Below are 20,303 nucleotides of genomic sequence, written 5' to 3'. Positions count from 1 at the left end.
TCTCTTTTCAGAGTCACTACTGACACCACGCTTGGCCCCCGGAAAACCCTTCACAGGCTGCATCCGCCACTTTGTGATTGATGGGCGCCCAGTGAGCTTCAGTAAAGCAGCCTTGGTCAGCGGTGCTGTGAGCATCAACTCTTGTCCAGCAGCCTGACACAACCAAGCACAGTTGCCCAGCATACAGAGTTCTTTAGAGCACTGAAATAAACATAGGGCCAGCCAGGAGGACTAGCAACTTCTCCTCCCGTGGAAGCTCTCATGGTTGAATGGGACTTAAATGAATTATCAGGGTATGGAGGCTTCTTCTCATTTGGATTCCTTCTTTGGACCCAAAATGTCTACAATGGACGATAATTGTATGGGTAGTAAACTTGTATTGAGAGCACACATAATTCCTGCTGGTGAAATGACTGTTCCTGTCTCTAATAAAACAGAAGGGATTCTAAATAAACACTGGCACACATTTTTAAAGTGAAGCTATATTCTCGGATTCATCATTCTTCTTTCAGGAAAGATAGCTTTCAATCTATACCAAAATATCTTTGTCCCATGCTATCATTTTATCTTAAAAAGATTTAATAATTTGTGTATAATCTAAAATTAGATGATAGATTTGCTTTTCTCCCTTTTACTTGATCTATAAACTTAAGACTATTTTAGTTTTATAGCTGCAAAATGGCAGTATAATTATTTCTAAATAAGAAAAAAAAATTAAACTGATAATTCCTTACAAGAAAAATAAAATTACATGAAGGAAGACTCATATATTATATTATTATTAGTATTATTTTGTGTTGGTATTACCAAGGACATTCATTACAACAGAGATAACAAAAATTGTAAAATTCAACTCAAAAACATAAAAGTCCTTTTATTAAAAGTTTTTCTTCCACATGCCTGCAACACAACCAATCTTATTTCTAAAATTTTAGAATCTTTTTTCCTAAGCATCTTTGTTAATAAAGCCTAGAAAAAGAAAAACAAATTGAATAGCTGCTAGAATATTAAAAATACAGAAATTGGGATTAAAAAAAATTACATGTGAAAGGATAAACAACTCTAAAGTCCGAATGAGAGAAGACAAGGCCCCACAATCAGTAAGACAGAGTATACATAAAAGGAATAATTATTGAGGGAAATGGGTATAAATATTTTGAGGAATTACCAAAGGGAGTAAAAAAAATCTCTTAGCTTGAAAGGAACACACACACACACACACCTATTTATATTCCCCCACTAATTTTTAATCTCAGCTATATAAAGATAACTGACAATATTGGTGAAAATAACTACATCTGTTCATAGAGGACTTACTGTCAGCTACCATGATAAGCTAAACTAAACTTGTTTCCGATGTTCATCATGTTAATCCTATATGAGACAACATTTGCAGCTCAGGTCACCAGTCCACTGACATTCAGCTAGATCTAAGGATCCAGGGTTCAAAACAAGGCTGCATGCCTCCAGCAGCTGGATGACTGCCCCCTTACTTCCCTGCAAGAGGAAGGAAGAATGCTTCCCTTCTAAGGTAAAAGCAGCTTTTTTTCCCTTTTAGTTAAGCTAACATATCAGTACTTCACACAGTAAAAATATAGGTTAAGTGCTCATAGTCATTCTGACCAATTATTTGTAGCTCCTGTCAGTGTCCCTTCAAAATGAAGAGGCCCTTGGATACCCTTGTCTTGAAGAATATTTGGGCCTGTGTTCCCCCACTCCTCCTTTCATGGCCAAAACTCCCTGGACAAGAAGAGAATCATCCTGTGGCTTCCCAGTTAAGCCCATTTCATACACTAAGATATTTCTAAATGTAAACTTTCAGTTTTTCTTCCCATCTTGTTGCTATTATCATCATACATTATTTTTATGTTATCCTTCCTACTAATTTCCTTTAATCACCTATGTTTTAAAATGAGGAAATGGTTTATAAGTTTATATATTTTCCATTTCTTGTGCTATATCTATAGATCTAAATTTCTATCACCATTTTCTGTCTGAAAAACTTTTTTGAATCTTTTAGTACAGATCTACTAGGGATGAATTCTCTCAGCATTCATTTAGCTAAGTCTTGTCTATTTTCATTGTTGAAAGATACTGCAAACATATTGTCATCTTGAATATATGTTTTCTGATGAAAAGTGTGCTCTCATTATTTTTGTTCCTCTGGTCATTTACTAATCAATTATAAGATTCTCTTTTTAATTATGGTACATCACTGTTTTATTTTTTCCATGTTTCTTCTCCTAGAAAGGGGTTGGTTACGCTGCTTGGATCTCTTAGTTTATTCTTTTTATCATATTTGGAAAACTTGCGCATTATTTTTTCAAATATTTGTCTATCTTCCTCCTACCTCCTCCAGGGAAACTTTCTTATATACATGTTAAGAGTGCTTGATGATAAAACACAAGAATTCATGTGAAACAAAAATTTATGCTTTTTATTCATTCCTTTTTCTTCATATTCCATTTTGGATAACTTGAACAGCTATGTCTTTAAGTTCATTAGTATTTTATTTCCCATTATTCTAGTGTTTTAATTCTATTCAGTGTGTATTTTTTATTTCAGATATTTTCATTTTCTAGTTCTACTTAGGTCTTTTAAAAACCTTCCTTTTCTCTCTTCATCATTGCAATTATTTCACATCTACTCAAATATATATGAGTATATTTATGGTATTTTGTATATTAAAGCTATCATTTATCATTCTATTTTTCTACTGAATGAAGCTTCTCATGACTATGGATTATATTTTCCTTCCATTTTTGCTTGCCCACTAATTTTTTATTATATGCTGATCATTGTGGATTTTACATTTTTGGTGCTAGATTTTCATTGTAGTTCTTTAAATTTTGAGTTTTCCCACACTTGAATACAGTTAAGGTATTTGGAATCAGTGTTGTCTCTTCAAGTCCTGATCTTAGCATTGTTAGGGCAGGTTCAGAGCAGCTTTCCCAATCCCCCAAGTCCACTCCCAACCCCACTCTGATAATACTTGCTAAAGACTCAAAATCCATATAATAAAAGAACTTTTCATCATGTTAGTTGAAACATAAATTATTTCCAGCCTTGTATGAATTATATCACTACTCCTTTCCTGTTATTCTTTTCCCAGCCTTGGGCAATTTCCTGTCTGGGTTTTCTTTTCTTCCTTTCAGGAGTGTTACACTTTTTATCTGGCATACAATTATGTTACTTAGGCATCATCTTGATTGTCTGAAGTCTTATTTTTAAGCTTTGTTAAAGTTGGTACACTAGCCTTTAGGCTAGAGCTAATTTAGTCTTCCTATAGAGACATGACTTTTTTGAATCTCTACTCAATATCCCACATGTTCAACAAGGTCTTTTCTCTTTTGTTGATTGGAACTTGAATATTTCCCAGCTGTCAGTGTAAGTTATGAGAGTTTATCATTTTATAACTTCATGGCAGTTTTTTTATTTTTAACTAATATAGTACATATGCATCTATGTACATATAATTATAAGCTAATAGATTTTTCATTTTAAAAAAAAAGACCTATGTATCTCTTCAGGGACAGTAAGAAACTGAGAGAATTTTAACTGATCCTAAATCAGTTCTTTGGAGAAGACAATTTCATTGGATGGATGGTGACAGCCATGAAGAGGAAAGGAAAAAAGCAGGCTGAGTCCTGGGTACTACTGCAAGAAGAAAAATAAAACATATAGAGCTGGCCTAGACTTCAAAGGTTATCCTTATCCTTTTACTAATCAAGTAAAAAGATCCATCTGAACTTTTTCAATACTGATAGACAATTTCAAGATGACTGGTTGGGAGTTGGGGAATAATGTGATAATGGGACATTTTTCCTGGAAAAGATAAGGGTTAAAACCATAGCCTTGACCTCATTAATAAATTTAACCAATAATCTGAGCTCCCATATGAAAGTAGTTAAAATACTTTGCAGATTAACCATGGACTAGGAACTTTTTTGATCTTGGGTATTCTTCCAAAAAGCACAACCCCAGGGCTCCATTGCTTACCCAATATAATTTTTGGCAGAGCATTATCAAAAGATTATCAAGCCATAAATGAGCTAGGGTATTCAGATGAAAGGACTTAGCTAAGTATCAACCTAAATATAAACAAAGGAAGTTAACTTAAAACACATTAAGTATTTAAAATAGGCCCCACCTGAGAAGAAGCAAGATAGATTAGGATCATCCCTCACAAAAAAATCAATTTGAACAACTATGTACATTAAAAAAAAAAAAACTTCATTAAGACCTAAGGAAACCAGGTGAGAGACCCTGATTTCACAAATAGTAAGAAAATTATGCATTGAAGAGAATAGAAAAGACAATTTTCACGTTACCCTCCCAACTGCTGGCAGAACAGCATGGAGAAAATCCCCATCTACTTGGAGGAAGGAGAGGGAAGTAAGCTTAGGAATTTGCCTTGTAATCCAGCACTAGGCCACCACAGTAAAACCTAGCACACCAAGCAGAACCTCTTGACTCAACACCAATACTCAGAGACAGAGCCCCTAGACCTACTTCAACTCAAGATAGGAAACCACAACTCCAGGAGGATGAGCTCAAGTTCTGGCCTATGTCACCACCAGCAAACTATAGTAGCCTTGGGCCCTGAATAAACCTCAGCAGTGAGCTGGCCATCTGCCTGACATTGTGCTGGCCTAGCAGCCATAGGCTTTGAGTTTGACCAAGTACTACACTGGCCATGGCAGCCAAAGGATCCTGTGGGCAGTGGTCCTCAGTTTAGGGTGCTCCCTAAGACTGCAATGACTGAAGTTGTCATAGGCTTAGTAACCTGTTTAGGTTGACTGATTAGTCAACTTGCCTGAATCTCTGGACAAACTTATTCCTATGGAAACTTACAAACACACCCAAACAGTGAACACTGTATTAGGTACCTATGTCAGTATGCAGATGTCAACTCATGGCCAAAAGAGTCAGGATCAACCAAGAAAACATGATGGCGTCAAATGGACAAAATAAGGTACCACTGACTGGTCTTGAAGATATGGAAATGGAATTACTGCCTGACAGAGAATTCAAAATAGATGCCTTACAGAAGTTCAGGGACTTCAAGTAATTGAAAAACAGTTAAGAAATTCATCAGAGAAATTTAACAGATTGAAATAATTAAAAAAAAACAAATAAAATAGGCTCCATCTGACTGATAGCCATGGTAGATTAAGTTTCATCTTGAATTATTAATATTAATGATCCAAGATGATCTCTAAGGCACTTCTAACTGTTAAATATTATTCTGCCTTGTCTGTTAGACATAACTGATAACTTATCACTATATGTTTTTTACTGGTTACATTTCTCCTTTTTACTAAAATAAAATAGTTCAACTATTGTTATCATCCAACGGTGCCACCACTTTTATTTGTTTACCAGATCATAAGATGATCTTGGCCCATTACCCTTGACCTAGTCAACCCTCAACAACAGACTTAATGATGCTATTTAGGATGCATTTCCTTGCTGCTTTGTGCAGGTGGCTTTCGCACTGTTGCATAGACAGTGATGGGAACATCAGTTATTGTCAGGCAATGACTTCCAGGGCATCTTCGGAGTTGCCTGAATAAAAGAGCAAATAACATGTAATAATTAGACACTAAACAGGAAAATTTTTAGAGCACCAAAGTTTGAGTATATATTCAACTGTTTTAAAACACTTTGAAATCTTTGAATGGTACAGAATAAGTATAACACAGAGGCATTAATGAGCCAAACATTCTAGGCTTATGTAGCAAAGAAATTGTGGCTGTTGCCAAATATTTAATTACTGAAAGTTCACAAAAATCAAAATAACCCTCCAAATGTTTATTTTGAAAGGAATTGCTAAATGGCAAATTAAAGTACACTGTTATAAACCTAAGTGATAATACCATGGCAATTCATTCATAAACGTACCTTAAGAATCAGATCATTCATACACTAGCCTTTGTGTGGGCATATGTTTTCGTTTATTTAGGTGTAGAATGGCTGAGTCATATGGTAGGTCTATGTTTAGCTTTTAAGGAAGCTGCCAAACTGTTTTTCCAAACTTTTGTATCATTTGATATTTTCTCCAGAAGTGTACAAGATTACCAGTTACTCTGCATCCTTGTCAACACTTGGTATGGTCAGTCTTTTTAATTTGAGCCTTTCTAGTGAATATGGAGTGAGATCTCATCATAGTTTCCATTTATAATTCTCTGATGAGTGATGATGTAGAACATTTTTATGTGTGTTTTGGCCCCTTATAGATCTTCTTTTTTGAAATGTCTGTTCAATTTTTCCCATTAAATAAAATATAGTTTGTCTACATTAAGATGTAAGAGTTCTCTATACATTTAGAGTACAAGTCCTTTGTCTGAATATTTTTTCCCAGTCAGTGACTTGCCTGTATGTTTTTTTTTAATTTGTTCTAAATGTCTATCAACAAGTAAATAGATAACAAATTGTGCTACATCTATGCAATGGAATCTTACTCAGCAATTAACAGAGCAAACTATTGATTGAATGGATGAATTTCAAAATCTTTTGTGCTCCTCAAAAAAAAAAAAAAAGAATGCATAGTGTATATTCCATTCCTATAAATTCTAGAAAATGCAAAAGAATATGTAGTGGCAAAGGTAGACCAATGGACATGAGGGTGCAGGGAAGATGGATTATTAAGGGTATGAGGGAACTTTTGGAAGTGATGGAAATTGTTGTCTTGACGGAAATGGTTTCATGAGTATAGACATTAGTTGAAGCCCATCAAATTGTAGTTTTATATGTGTAAAAAAGAATCATTTTAGTTGGATGATTTCAAATCTAGAATATTTATGAAAAAAAATTGAACAAAATATTCCACATATAATCAAATGTTGATGGAATCTCAGGTTTGAAATAGGTCTTAAATGTCACTTAAAAAAATACATGTAGTGTCTGAATTTCCTTTCCTACATTCCCACCAAATACTCAGCCTTGAACACTTCTAAAGAAAAGCTCAAAACTTTCAAAGTAGCCAATTACATCCTTGAAAAACTACCTTATTAATATTAAATTTGTGATCCCCAAATCTCTAAACCATGAGAAACCTAACAATATATTATTTACTGTTTTGCTACAGAAAACAGCAAAAGAGTGAAACAAATCCTATTTATTTGTAGGGGTTTTTTTGCAATTTTGCAAAAATGATTTTTTTCATAGTCTTTTTTTCTGAAGATGATCTTTTTTAATTAGTTGCTCAAAACGTTACAATGATCTTGACATGTCATATATCATACATTTGATTCAAATGGGGTATGAATTCTTATTTTCCCACATGTACAGATTGCAGGATCACATTGGTTATACAGCAACGTTTATACGTACTGCCATACTAGTGTCTGTTGTATTATGCTGCCCTTCCTATCCCCTTCCTATCTCCCCCTCCCCTCCTCTCCCCTCCCATCACCTCTCTCTACCCATCTACTGTAACACATTTCTCTCTCTTTTTTTCCTTCCCCCTCACACCATCTTATATGTAATTTTGTATAACAATGAGGGTCTCCTTTCATCTTCCATGCAATTCCCCTTCTCTCTCCCATTCCCTCCCATCTCTTGTCCCTGTTTAATGGTAATCTTCTTCTCGTGATCTTCCTCCCTGCTCTGTTTTGAGTCGCCCCCCTTATATCAAAGAAGACATTCAGCATTTGTTTTTTAGGGATTGGCTAACTTCACTTAGCATAATCTGCTCTAATGCCATCCATTTCCCTGCAAATGCCATGATTTTGTTATTTTTTAGTGCTGAGTAATATTCCATTGTGTATAAATGCCACATTTTTTTTTATCCATTCATCTATTGAAGGGCATCTAGGTTGGTTCCACAGTCTAGCTATTGTGAATTGTGCTGCTATGAACATTGATGTAGCTGTATCCCTGCAGTATGCTCTTTTTAGGTCTTTTGGGAATAGTCCGAGAAGGGGAATAGCTGGGTTGAATGGTGGTTCCATTCCCAGCTTTCCAAGGAATCTCCATACTGCTTTCCAAATTGGCCGCACCAATTTGCAGTCCCACCAGCAATGTACAAGTGTACCCTTTTCCCCACATCCTCGCCAGCACTTGTTATTGTTTGACTTCATAATGGTTGCCATTCTTACTGGAGTGAGATGGTATCTTAGAGTGGTATTAATTTGAATTTCTCTGATTGCTAGAGATGGTGAGCATTTTTCGTGTATTTGTTGATTGATTGTATATCCTCCTCTGAGAAGTGTCTGTTCAGATCCTTGGCCTATTTGTTGATTGGGTTATTTGTTTTCTTGTTGTTTAATTTTTTGAGTTCTCTGTATACTCTGGAGATTAGGGCTCTATCTGAAGTGTGAGGGGTAAAAATTTGTTACCAGGATGTAGGCTCCCTATTTACCTCTCTTATTGTTTCTCTTGCTGAGAAAAAACTTTTTAGTTTGAATACGTCCCATTTGTTGATTCTTGATTTTAACTCTTGTGCTATAGGTGTCCTATTAAGGAATTTGGAGCCCGACCCCACAAGATGGAGATTAGAGCCAACTTTTTCTTCTATTAGACGCATAGTTTCTGGTTTGATTCCTAGCTCCTTGATCCATTTTGAGTTAACTTTTGTGCATGGTGAGAGAAAGGGTTTAAATTTCATTTTGTTGCATATGGATTTCCATTTCTCCCAGCACCATTTGTTAAAGATGCTATCCTTTCTCCATTACATGCTTTTAGCACCTTTGTCTAATATAAGATAGTTGTAATTTTGTGGATTGGTCTCTGTGTCCTCTATTCTGTTATAACACTCTTGCTGCCAAAGATAGTGTCTAATTAAAGTGACACTAAATCTGAGATCTGTCTTTTTTCTATTTGTAGCCTTATGCCTACCACGGTGCCCAACATATAATAACACTAAAGGTTTATTTAATTGAGCATTCTATAATCTTGAAAACTATCAATAAAACAAGCAGCTGAAAATTTACCAAAAAGAGAAATAATTACAGAGATACGAAATACAAACTCTATGTTTTTTAAAAAAACTGGGCTCTCTTAACACTAATTTAATAACAGCAGTGTTTGAATTCCTGGGGTTTTTTCTTGCTAACATTGAATATGTATTGATGATAGACAATACATATTTCTTCAGTTGTCAGGATGAGAAGACTTTACCTATTTGGTGACATCTCTTTCCCATTACAGGCAGCACTTGAGCTCAGCCCTGATTCTAGCCCAATTGAAGAATCTCCTCCTTCCACTGGAAACCTCCTTGGTTGGGTCCCAAACCGAAAAGGCATAATTCACTGAAAACCTAGACAAGAAAGTTAAAATAATAAGGGAGGGAGTTATCTCCAATGAGTTATTTGAAATTATTAACATTATTGTTTAACATTATTCTATATATATGTTTATATACATAGAAACATTCTGAAAGTAACATTTTAAAATATCTATAAAAAGGTAAAATACTAAATTATACAATTATCCATTACATAAAATTTTAATTCTTGTAACAATTACAAGACAGCCACACTAAGTGATAAAAATAACCTATTCCCTTTGGTTAACATAATTGGACTATGGTTAATATTAATAGACTTCAAGTCTACTACTGCTGTGTGGGAAAAAAGTCAGTTTGACTTCCAGTGGTTGTAATCAACAAACTTACTCCATCTCTAACACCTCTCCACCTATCTACACTTGCTCTTCTCTTCCTCTGAGTTTCACACTCACCAAGATACCTTCAGCTACTCTTTCTCTTCCTATGATTATTTATTCCCCCCACCCTTGCTTCTCTACATTTACAATTCAGCAGAGTTAAGACAGTGGCCTTGAGAGGTTGGACTAATATGAGTTCAAATCTTAGTCTGGCCTTCTCCAACTATGTGATCTTAGTCAAGATACTTAATTTATGTTTCTCAAAAGTTGTGAATAACATTATCAACTTCCAGGGTAATAGTAAAAATTAAATAATATGTGTAAAGTACAATGCCTAACACTTAAGTGCTCAATAAATGTTGACTTATTACTCAGCAGATGCCACTGAGCATTAGTAAATATATATTAATTTATATTAGTAAATATTTATTAATGTGTACCATGAATACCACATGATATATATGATGAATACACACACACGCGCGCGCGCATAAACTGTCTACTATTGCCTTTACTTGGAACTCTTTCCCCATCCATTGTTACCACCCTTCACTTGCTAGGGCCAACTTACTAAGCATGAATTTACATTTCAGTTTCTTAGAGAAACCTGTCAAAACCCTCATCATTCAAGTTTTCATAACACCTTTATTTCCGTTTTGTAACAGTGACCATCATTCTAATTCAGGGTTTCTCAAAAACATGATACCATTGTCATTTAGGACCAGATGATTCTGAGTTGGGGAAGGCAGACTTTCCTGTACATTGTATAATATTCTGTAGCATTTACCCACGAGATACCAGCAGCATCTTTCTCCCAACTGAGACAGTCTCCAGATATTGCTGAGTGTCCCCTGGTAAGGGAGAGAGGCAAAAATTTCTCCCTGTTCAGAAACACTACACTAGTAGTTTATAAATGTTTTGTTTAGTATCCCCCATTCTATGTCTATCTTTGTCACCACTCTAATACCCATAACAGTTCTTGAATAAATTTACATGTCTTTAACTATTAGCCCACAGAGGACAGAAAAAATAAAAAAATGTCTTAAAACTGTTTCAATGCCTAGCATTCTATGCCTAATAAGTAAATGTTTATTGGTGATACAATAAAACTAAATTATTAAGGTTTAAGAATTTGAATATTATACAATGATTTTTATAGATTGTGTCAATATCATGAAAAAAAAGTGTTTTGCTCAATAATTATTTAGTAAAACCATAGTTAACTCTATGGTTTAGTCTCTCTATGTAAGTATTAAGTTTTAGCTAACTTGATCAAGGAAATATATACTTACCAAAATAGGCCGAGTCTGATTCCGGTAGAGGTAAATAAATCAATTGCTTCTACTGACCTTCCATAGAAAGCTAGAATTGCCGAAGGAATGATGATCAAATGTTCCAGCAACACCCAGAAATTATGACATCAGAAGATTCTTTCACATAGTTTCCCACCTGCTGAAGATCAAATGTCTTAATAACTCTAGCAACAAGATGAAACTTGAATAAAATTTAAGCATTTCGGTGGGGGAGGGTGTAGCTTTATTCTTCTTGTCAGGGCCTTATTTTCCAACAATATTAAACATTCTGATCTACAAATGAAGAGCTACAATCTAATTGACCTGCACAAAATCACGTGTGATTCTTCTCACTAATCCCATTTTCCTCATTCTCTTTATCTCCCAGGCTTAACTAATAACACAAATAATTCAATCTATCTATATCCTCATCCTACTCTAACACTCTCAAACCCAAACCAAATTTCTCTATGGCTCTCTTAAATGGGAATATTCGTTATATTCTGGACTATCTCTCTAATCTCTGGACTACCTCTTCTTGTTTTTTCAAGAGATCCTAATTCCAAAATGGAAGAAATAATAACAACCCCAAAAGGAAGAACACATCTTATTCTGTCCTTGTTATTCTGTTTCCTTGTTACTGAGTTTCTACTTTGCTGATCACATCTTTGCATTTCTCTGAACTGCTCTCCCTCTCCCAACTAGTTCTTGGCTTCTGTATCAACAGCTTAATAGCTTACTTCACTGAGAGTCTGCCCTACTCAGTAATGCTTAAGTTTAACACTTAAGGCAGAAAATTACTCTTCAGTTAATAATTTTTCAATTGTCATTGGTAATCATTAAACTACTAAATGCTAGTGAAATTTGATGAAAATCTTATTATTACCTACATAGTAAACCAAGTTCCCACTGCTATGAATTCATTATGTTATAAAAACTAGTATTTTATATAATAATTAAGTTTATGTTAGATAAAATCTTACCTCTACCTTCTTTTTTCTTACTAGGGTGTTATCTGTGAATGAGTTGATCACAATTTTAGTTTGGAGAAATCTAGTTTAACCCACTGTGTCACAGTCAGACAAACTGAAATAATTGCTGGCCATTGTTAGCTAATGCATCATTAGAACTTAAACATTTGTTCTTTAGGATGGCAAATTTTTTCAACAGTTTACATGATGGAGAGAAGGTAGCAGTGGAAAATGATAGATTTTGACATCAGAATTAGGTATGAATTTTAACACCATGTTAGCTCTGTAATTCTGAGCAAATCACCAAAAGTTTATATGGAAATGGTATTATAAATAGAAAGTAAAATAATCTCCTTTGCACATATTTAATCCCTCTAATTTACCATTATCTTAACTAAATTAAACTACTTTTAATTAAATGAGCTAGTTGATCATTTGGTATAAATTATGCCACATTTCATGCATGGATACAGTGAAACCAAACCAAATAGTAGTCCTAATGATCAAACTTTACAGTACTTGAGTAACATCAAGACAAAATGAATTAGACTCTATAGAAGATCCTTACGGCTCAACACAGTGGTGAATGCCTGTAATCACAGTGGCTCAGCCAGCTGGGGTAGGAGGATTTCGAGTCTCAAAGCCAGAAACTGAACAAGACCCTAAGCAACTTAGTGAGACCTTGTCTCTAAATTAAAATATATATATATTTAAAAGGGGTGAGGGGGGATGGGTTAAGTACTCCTGGGTTCAATCCCTGATACAAAAAAAAAGGATTTTTACAAAGCAATGAGTAAATAAATGAAGTATAAATGAGAGATACAAAAAGATTATGAAATCTCTTAAATACTCTCTCTTAACTATCATAAGCCCAAAAATTCTTTTGATTATTGGGATATTAATTAATGAGATGTCGAAAAGGAATAATGTTTGAACTTTCATATCCTAAGAAAATAGAACTATGATTACACTTCATTCAGCAAATATTTTCTAAAAATCCACCATGAGCTCTGCATGAGTTAAACATTCAGGATAAAAGACTGACTGAGCAAAAACAAACACGTATTCTGCTCTAGTGAAGTTACATATTAGGGTAGGATATTTCTAGACTAGAATATCAAATCTAAATCTAAAGGATGAGTAGGCATTAACAAGGAGGAAAAGGGTAGGAGTCAAAGACACTGAGACAGGGAGGGGGAAAACAGAGGAAACTGTGTGCAAGGGTCACATGCTAATAAGACAATAAAAGATTTGAAAGGTGGCAAAAGCACAGCATAGAAAACAAAAAAGAGATATGGTCCAAGAGATAAGTACAGCCCAAACCACGCAGGAGCATAAACTCAAGTTAAAGATTTTAGATCAAAGGAGACTGCTGAAGGATTTTAATTTCTCGGTACACACGTGGAGGTTGTATTTGTTTTTATTAATTTTGTTTTCTAATATATCTGATTTTCTACTCTACTCTTTACTATTTCCTTTCTTCTATTTACTTTGGGATAAATTTTTCTTTTTCTAGTTTCTGAAGGTGTAAGCTTAGTCATTGATTTGGGACTTTTTTCTTTTCTAATATAATCATTTAATTTCATAACTTTCCATTAAAGCACTACTTTACCTACATTCTACAAATTTTGAAATTTTCTATTTTAATTGTTAAATTTTTCCTTTTGAAAAAATACATACTACAAATAACTTTAAATGCTTTCATCTTGACTTCTGAGTTATTTACAATTGTGTTGTTTAGTTTTCAAACAGTTGCGAATATTCTACTTTTCTGTTACTTATTCCAGTTTAGTCACAAAACAAACATTCTTTACTTGATTTGAATCTTTTAAAACTGATTGAGAATTGTTTTCATGGCCAGATATGCACAATCTTTGTAAGTGTTCCATTTATACTAGAAAAGGATGTGTCTTTTGCTGTTAGGTGAAGTGTTCTATGCAGGTAATTGGTTGACAAAGTTGTTCAATTCTTCTATATTCTTATCTTCTTTATAATTGTTCTCTGATTGTTGAAATAGGGGCATTGAAATCTCCAACTATAATGGTGAATTCATATTTTTCCTTTCAATTCTGCCAGATTTTGTTTCATATATTTCAAAGTGTTGTTGTTATATGTATAAAAACATAGTATTGCTATGTTCTTTTGGCAAAATTAAACCTTTATCATTATAAAATATCTTTGTTAATCCCTGATAATATTCTTTTGCTCTGAATTTACTTTGTATGAAATTCAAATAGCTTCTTTCTATTGGTGAATGTTAGCATGATATGTCTTTTCCTATTTTATTTTTAACCTGTTTTATTTTCATATTCTAAGTGGGGTTTCTTGTAAATAGTATATAGTTGAGTCTTGCTTATTTTATCCACTCCAGTGATAAACAAAGGTGTTTGGATTATTTACATTAAATTCAAACTTTTTTACTACATTCAAACATGCCATATTGCTATTTGCCTTTTACCAGTTCTCTGCTGCTCCCCCTTTATTAAAATTTTGTATTTTGGATGAACTTAGTATACTTTATGAATTGATTTTTTTCTGTCATTTGTTTATTTTTATACATCCTTGTATTTTGGTTTTGGTTTCTTCAGAGTTTATAGTATCATATCTTTTAACTTCTGACCTTCTGTCTTGAAATAAAATTATAACATTTCATGTATACTAAAAGAACTTGATTATAGGATATTCTATTTCCCCTCTTTTGCTATGTATTTTATTGTCATTTATTTTACTATTATGATTACCATAATATTTTAGTTTTTATTTAATTATATTTTAAGGAGATTTTTTAAAAGAAGAAAAGGCTTTTTACATTTACATATGTATTTATATTTTCAATGTTCTTTGTACCTTTTGTGTACATCCACATTTTCACCTGACATCATTTCTCTTTTGCCTGAAGATTTTCATTAAACAGTGCTGATCTTCTGGTGATAATTCATGGAGCTTTTTTATTTATTTCATTTTCATTCTTGAACAATATTTTCTCTGGGTATAGAAATTTTTTTCTAGTGCTGGGGATTGACTCCACAGCATTGTGCATGGTAAGCAAGCAACTCTACCTCTGAGCTGTATCCCCAGCCTAAATTGAAAATTTTAAGTATTTTCCACATTTTGTTCCACTGTTTTCTGGCTTGCATTGTTTTTTACAAGAAATCTGCTGTCAGTTTTTCCCCCTCTATGAATGTGCCTTTTCTCTCTGACTTCTATGTTCATTCTTCATTCACCAATATTAAGCAATTGGATTATAATGTGCTAGGTGTAGTTTTCTTCTTGTTTCTTTTCTTCTTATATTTGTGGGTCCATAATTTTTATCACATTTGGAAATTTCACAGCCATGATTTTTCAAATACTCTTTGTTCCCTCCTCTAGACCTCAAATGCATGTATCTTAAGCTGTTTGAAGTTATACCACAGCTCATTGACCCTTCTTTTTTAGGAAAAAAAAACCTCTTCGTTATCCATTTTATTTTTGGAGAGTTTCCATTGCTTTGTTTTCAAATTCATTACTTCTTTCCTTTGCAATGTCTAATCTGCGTTTTTTCACCTAAATATTGTACTTTTCATCCAGTTTGGATTTTGTTTGTTTGGTTGGTTTTCTTTTGGGGTTTTTTTGTCTCTTCCTAATGTTCTCATGCTTACTCTGCTTTCTTGAACATATGCTGTATATTTATAACTGTTGCTTTAATGTCCTTGTTTACTAATTCTTTCATTTGTGCACTTCCTGGTGTGTTTTTAACTGATTTTTTTTTTCTCATCATGGGACTTGTCTTTGCATACACAGAAATGTTTATTTGAATGCCAGACATTGTGAATTCACGTTACTGAATAATTTTATTTTTAGTCCTCTAAGTACTTTTGAATTTTGGTCTGGGACACAGTTATTTAGAAACAGCTGGGCCTTTGGAAGCTTGGTTTTATGCTTGCTAAGGCTAGATTAAAACAGCCTTTCATCTAGAACTAGTTTGTCTCTACTATCTTTCTGAGAACTCAACTAAATGTTTCATGGATTATAAGAGCTCTTCACTTAAGATATCTGGAATGTGAATTATTAGAATCAGCTCTATGTGGCCCCTATGAATTGTTTTGTATGCTTATTTCCAGGGGCTTTACCCTCTGTCTTATGTAGCTTTTACGTATGCATGCACTAATCAGTATTCATGAGCATCCCCTCAAAGATCTCCAGAACTTTCTTTTTTTATACTCTATCTCCTCTCTGGCATTCTGCTTTGCAAATTTCAATTGTCTTAGTCCCCTAGAATTCTCAATTTTGTCTCAATTCAAGGTACCATCAGGCTGTATTCTCTATTCATCAAGAAAGAAGTCACTATGTGTATCCCAGTCTCCAGGAGTGGGAATTACACAAGAACAGGAGAAGGAGATCATTGGGTGTCATCTTAGAAATTGCCTACCACAGATGTTGCAGGTCTGAGTATGTTTATACAGTACTAACAAACGTTCATCAAATATTTCTGAATTTATGAATTTCAGGAATTGCAATTCCTTGTACCTTATGATTATTTGGAGTCCACATAACTAGTTTTGGCCAATAAATTATTAGTGATTATTAGCTGCCAGTGCAAAACTTTCTTGATCTGTCTTTGTCTCTGCCATAGAAACCAGAAATTCTTCTCATATCACATACAAAAATCAGCTGAAAGTAAATTAAATATTTAAAAATAAGATATGAAATTATAAGACCACTAGAATAAAACTTGGGAAAGCTCCACAACACTGGTCTGAGCAATGATTTCTTGGATGGGACTCCAAATACCTAATCAACAAAAGCAAAAATAGATAAGTGAGACTTCATCAAATCAAAAGCCCCTGCAAAACCAAGGAAATACTTAAAAGAGTAAACAGACATCCCACAGATGGGTAGAAAATATTTGCAAGCCATACATCTGATAAGAGACCAATATCTAAAATATATTAAATAACTTAATAAAAAGTAAACACATAGTGTAATTTGAAAGTGGGAAAGTTATTGAAAAGACATTTCTCAAAAGAAGGTATAAAAACAGCGAACAGATATATGAAAAGATGGCCAACACCACTAACCATCAGAGATATGTAAATTAAAACCACAATGAGATGTATCACCTCACACTCTTTAGAAGGACTATTACCAAAAAGCCCAAAGATACCAAGTGCTGGCAAAGGATATAGAGAAAAGGGAATCCTTGTACAGTGTTGGTGGGAGTATAAATTAATATAGCCATTATGATAAATAATATGGAAGTTCCTCAAAAAACTAACAATAAAACTACTATATGATCCAGAAGTCCCCCTTCTGGGTATTCAGTAGTCTCCCCTTCATTTGTGAATTTACTTTTCACAGTTTGTTATCTGCAGTTAAATACAATCCAAAAATATTACATGGAAAATTCCAGAAAGAGACAATTCATTAAGTTTTAAATTGCACTTTCTGAGTTGCATGATGAAATGTTATACTGTCCTGATCCATCCTGCCCATGATTTACCAGTTTGTCCAATATATCCTCCACAATGTATATGGTAACCACCTATTGGTCACTTAGTAGCTGTCAGTTATAAGATCCAACTATTGTGGTATCACAGTGCTTCTGTTCAAGTATTTTATTTATTAATCATTTTATTTATTAATGGCCCTAAAGCACATGATATATGATAGGGCACTTTTATTACAGCATTGTGTTATAAAAGTTCTACCTTATTACACTACTAATAATTGTTGACTTATTATTTGCTTACCTTACAGAAATTATCATAAGTATGCATGTATAGAAAATATAGCATATTCAGAGTTTATTACTAGATAGTAATAAACTATCAGGCATCCACAGATAAGGGAGGAACTACTGAATATCCAAAGGAATTTAAATCAGTTTGTTGAAACAATATCTGCACTTTTGTGTTCTTTGAAGCATTATTTGCAACAGCTAATATATGGAAGCTACTTCACACTTTTAAAAATTATTCATTAGTCCTTTAATGTGATGCAGCTCAGGAGGCTGAAGCAGGAGGATCACAAGTTCAAAGCCAGCTGCAGCAACTTAGTGAGGCCATAAGCAACTTAACAAGACCCTGTTTCAAACCAAAAAACAAAAAGGACTAGGGATGTTGCTCAGTGGTTAGTGCCCCTGGGCTCAATCTTCAGTACCAAAAGTATATATTTATATTTATATATAAATATATATTATGATATTTTTATATTCATATATCATATATATGTGTATATGTGTGTGTGTGTGTGTGTGTGTATATATATATATATATATATATATATAGAGAGAGAGAGAGAGAGAGAGAGAGAGAGAGAGAAGCTACTTCACACTTTTTAACTGTTCATTAGTCCTAAAGGTATGTGTTTCGGTCTTCAACTTTCTCAGTTCTTTAACTCCATTTTATTTCATTTTTCATTAAATATATATTTACTATCTACTGTATACTAGGCAAGGTTCTGAGAACTATTGGTATAGTAGTAAACAAAGAAGGCAAGGCTCAGTCAGCTCTCAGAGAGCTTATTTCTCAGTATATTATTTTAGCATCTTGTCTTCAAGTTCCTATTTTATTATATTCATATTCTTTTGATTAAGTTCTTCTATAGCACAGAGTATATATGATAAATTTTCTTTTATCCCCTTAGGTTAGCTTTTGTTCCAGACCATGTATTTCATCCATATTTTGTATGCTATCCTATTTCCTTTTATAGTAACAGTGTGCATGACTCTCAATGATTTTTTTGTCTTGTTCATATTTAGCATGTGAAATGTCCAATCTGTTTTCTCTCTGTGTTAGTCAATTATCTCTCCAAGCCTACTGCACTAAAAAATCTCAGTGGCTTCAGGCAAAAAAAAAAAAAAACACTTTTTTTACTTAAAGGACAATGTATGGCCTGCTGTTCAGCTTTTCTTACCTTGACCAATATGGATTTGCCTATATTGAGGTATGGAAGGTTCTACCTTGCTTGACTCTTAAGCAGAATCATCTGATTCCCTCCAGATTAAAGTTATCAATGAGATTTGTTAGTACTTTCTTAATTTAACTTCTTTCCCATGTGCATTTTCTGGAGAATAATGACTCCGGGAGTTGTAACAGGGGTACCACTAGGCAAAAGCCAGAATACCAGATGAACTGGCACCATAACTCATCAATAGAAACCGATTCACATCACTACCTACAAAATTTGTTCATGTTTTCCAAATTTAGAAAGCCCCAAACTTTGGGACTTCAACATTAAGAACTGAAGTGACACACTGCATCTCCACCTTGACTCCAAGCTTACCAGTAAGAATTTAAAATCTAGTAATTACAAAAATTTCTTGATTAAAGGTGCTGATTATTACAAGATATTTAAATATTAAGGTGAAAAACACAAATGAAAATATGGGAAAGCCTCAGCCACATAACCAACCCATTTCCACAAAAAATTTATCAGCTATCAGAAAAATATATAAATATTATTAGTCTTGATGGAGGAATAAGGTGTTATAAATAATTAAATAGTATGGCTCATATTACCACACATTAATGTCATATAATTTTTTATTAAATGAAGAAGGTTTCTGTAGTTTCTCAGGATTTCTGTGTAAAATGTTAATTTCATTTGAAGTGCTTGAGTTATTTATTGAAATTTGATCTAATTTGATAAAAATTTGTGGCATTTTTTAATATTTGACAATTTTAAAGAGTTGACCTTTCACTAATGCATGATTTTTCATTTTTCCTCCTCTATCCCATCTAAACATTGTACATACATCAAATGCTTTAATCCCATCTCTTCCATCAGACTTCTATTTACCTGGCTGCACCCTTGCCCAACGAATGCACTATTGTTAGCGCCGCCAATATTATTTCGAGTATTTCCTGCCCGTGTCTTCAATTGACTGTAAGCTTGTTGGCGCTAGATCTGTCTTAACTCCTTTTGAGTCCTCCAGGGGGCCTAGAAATTAATGTTAAGAGTATACAGCGCTCGACAAATACTGGTTGGGTCTCTGAACTTAGCTTTGTCCTTTGTGTCTAAGTGTACTTAATTTCGGTTGAGCCCTGGCACTGGGTATCCGCCCGGGATTTCTTTGTCCTCCTCGACAGTGCTCGTTTTCTATTAGAACAAAGGGTTTGTCGGATCGCCACGCTGAAGGGAGCGTCCCGTGGAATCTGAGTAAACGGAATTTGACCCACTGCCCAAATATTGAGACTGTGGACTAAGACTAAGCCTCTGATAGCCCACGCACAGTTTAACGACACATATTTAAAATACCACTCCAAATCCTGGTTATCCGTCAGTTACCCCGGCCTCCGGAGCTGCCGACGCTCAAAGATGTTGACAAGGCAGCGAGGATCTGCGGTCTGGTCGCTATGGTAACGGTGAGATGCAAGTGCGCTTGCGCGACCTTCTGACCGACCGCCCTCCGATTTCCCAAACCTAAAGAAATGTTTAACTACGGTAGCGA

At 34.1% G+C, this 20,303-nt stretch overlaps 2 protein-coding genes across 12 annotated transcripts in view; one reads left to right on the top strand and one right to left on the bottom strand.

Moving 5' to 3' along the window:
* Positions 1–479, top strand: part of Lama4 (laminin subunit alpha 4) — a 134,829-nt gene extending 134,350 nt beyond the window's left edge. For all 3 annotated transcript variants that reach the window (XM_048790451.1, XM_015500351.2, XM_048790501.1), the window contains one exon: positions 12–479. In XM_048790451.1, coding sequence (XP_048646408.1) covers positions 12–157 — 146 coding nt within the window. In that variant the 3' untranslated portion in view covers positions 158–479. The remainder of the gene's footprint in view (positions 1–11) is intronic.
* Positions 480–843: 364 nt separating this feature from the next.
* On the bottom strand, positions 844–20,283 carry Fam229b (family with sequence similarity 229 member B). 9 transcript variants are annotated; one of them, XM_048790852.1, is made up of 4 exons: positions 20,141–20,283; positions 10,902–11,058; positions 9,124–9,262; positions 844–5,568 (listed from the first exon to the last, which is right to left on the bottom strand). In XM_048790852.1, the coding sequence occupies exons 3-4, from the start codon at positions 9,246–9,248 to the stop codon at positions 5,451–5,453; spliced, it is 243 nt and encodes an 80-aa protein (XP_048646809.1). In that variant the 5' UTR covers positions 9,249–9,262; positions 10,902–11,058; positions 20,141–20,283; the 3' UTR covers positions 844–5,450. The 9 variants fall into 9 exon arrangements, with proteins under 9 accessions (XP_048646809.1, XP_048646757.1, XP_015353900.1 ...); XM_048790800.1 differs by having other exon boundaries at positions 10,902–11,061; positions 20,141–20,275; XM_015498414.2 differs by having other exon boundaries at positions 10,902–11,061; positions 20,111–20,261.
* Between the last annotated feature and the right edge of the window lie 20 nt (positions 20,284–20,303).

This window comes from Marmota marmota, unplaced genomic scaffold (assembly GCF_001458135.2).
Source record: "Marmota marmota marmota unplaced genomic scaffold, marMar, whole genome shotgun sequence".
NCBI lineage: Eukaryota > Metazoa > Chordata > Mammalia > Rodentia > Sciuridae > Marmota > Marmota marmota.
Note: the sequence above shows the minus strand (reverse complement) of the source record. Positions and strands in the feature narration are given on the sequence as shown.

What these genes read in the sequence shown, in the direction of transcription:
- Fam229b (XM_048790852.1), bottom strand. Translation starts at nt 9,248, where the DNA reads ATGCCTTTTCGGTTTGGGACCCAACCAAGGAGGTTTCCAGTGGAAGGA. An exon ending in AAAGAGATGTCACCAAATAG is followed by an intron (nt 5,569 to 9,123) that starts GTAAAGTCTTCT and finishes TCTTTTATTCAG; the next exon opens with GCAACTCCGAAGATGCCCTG.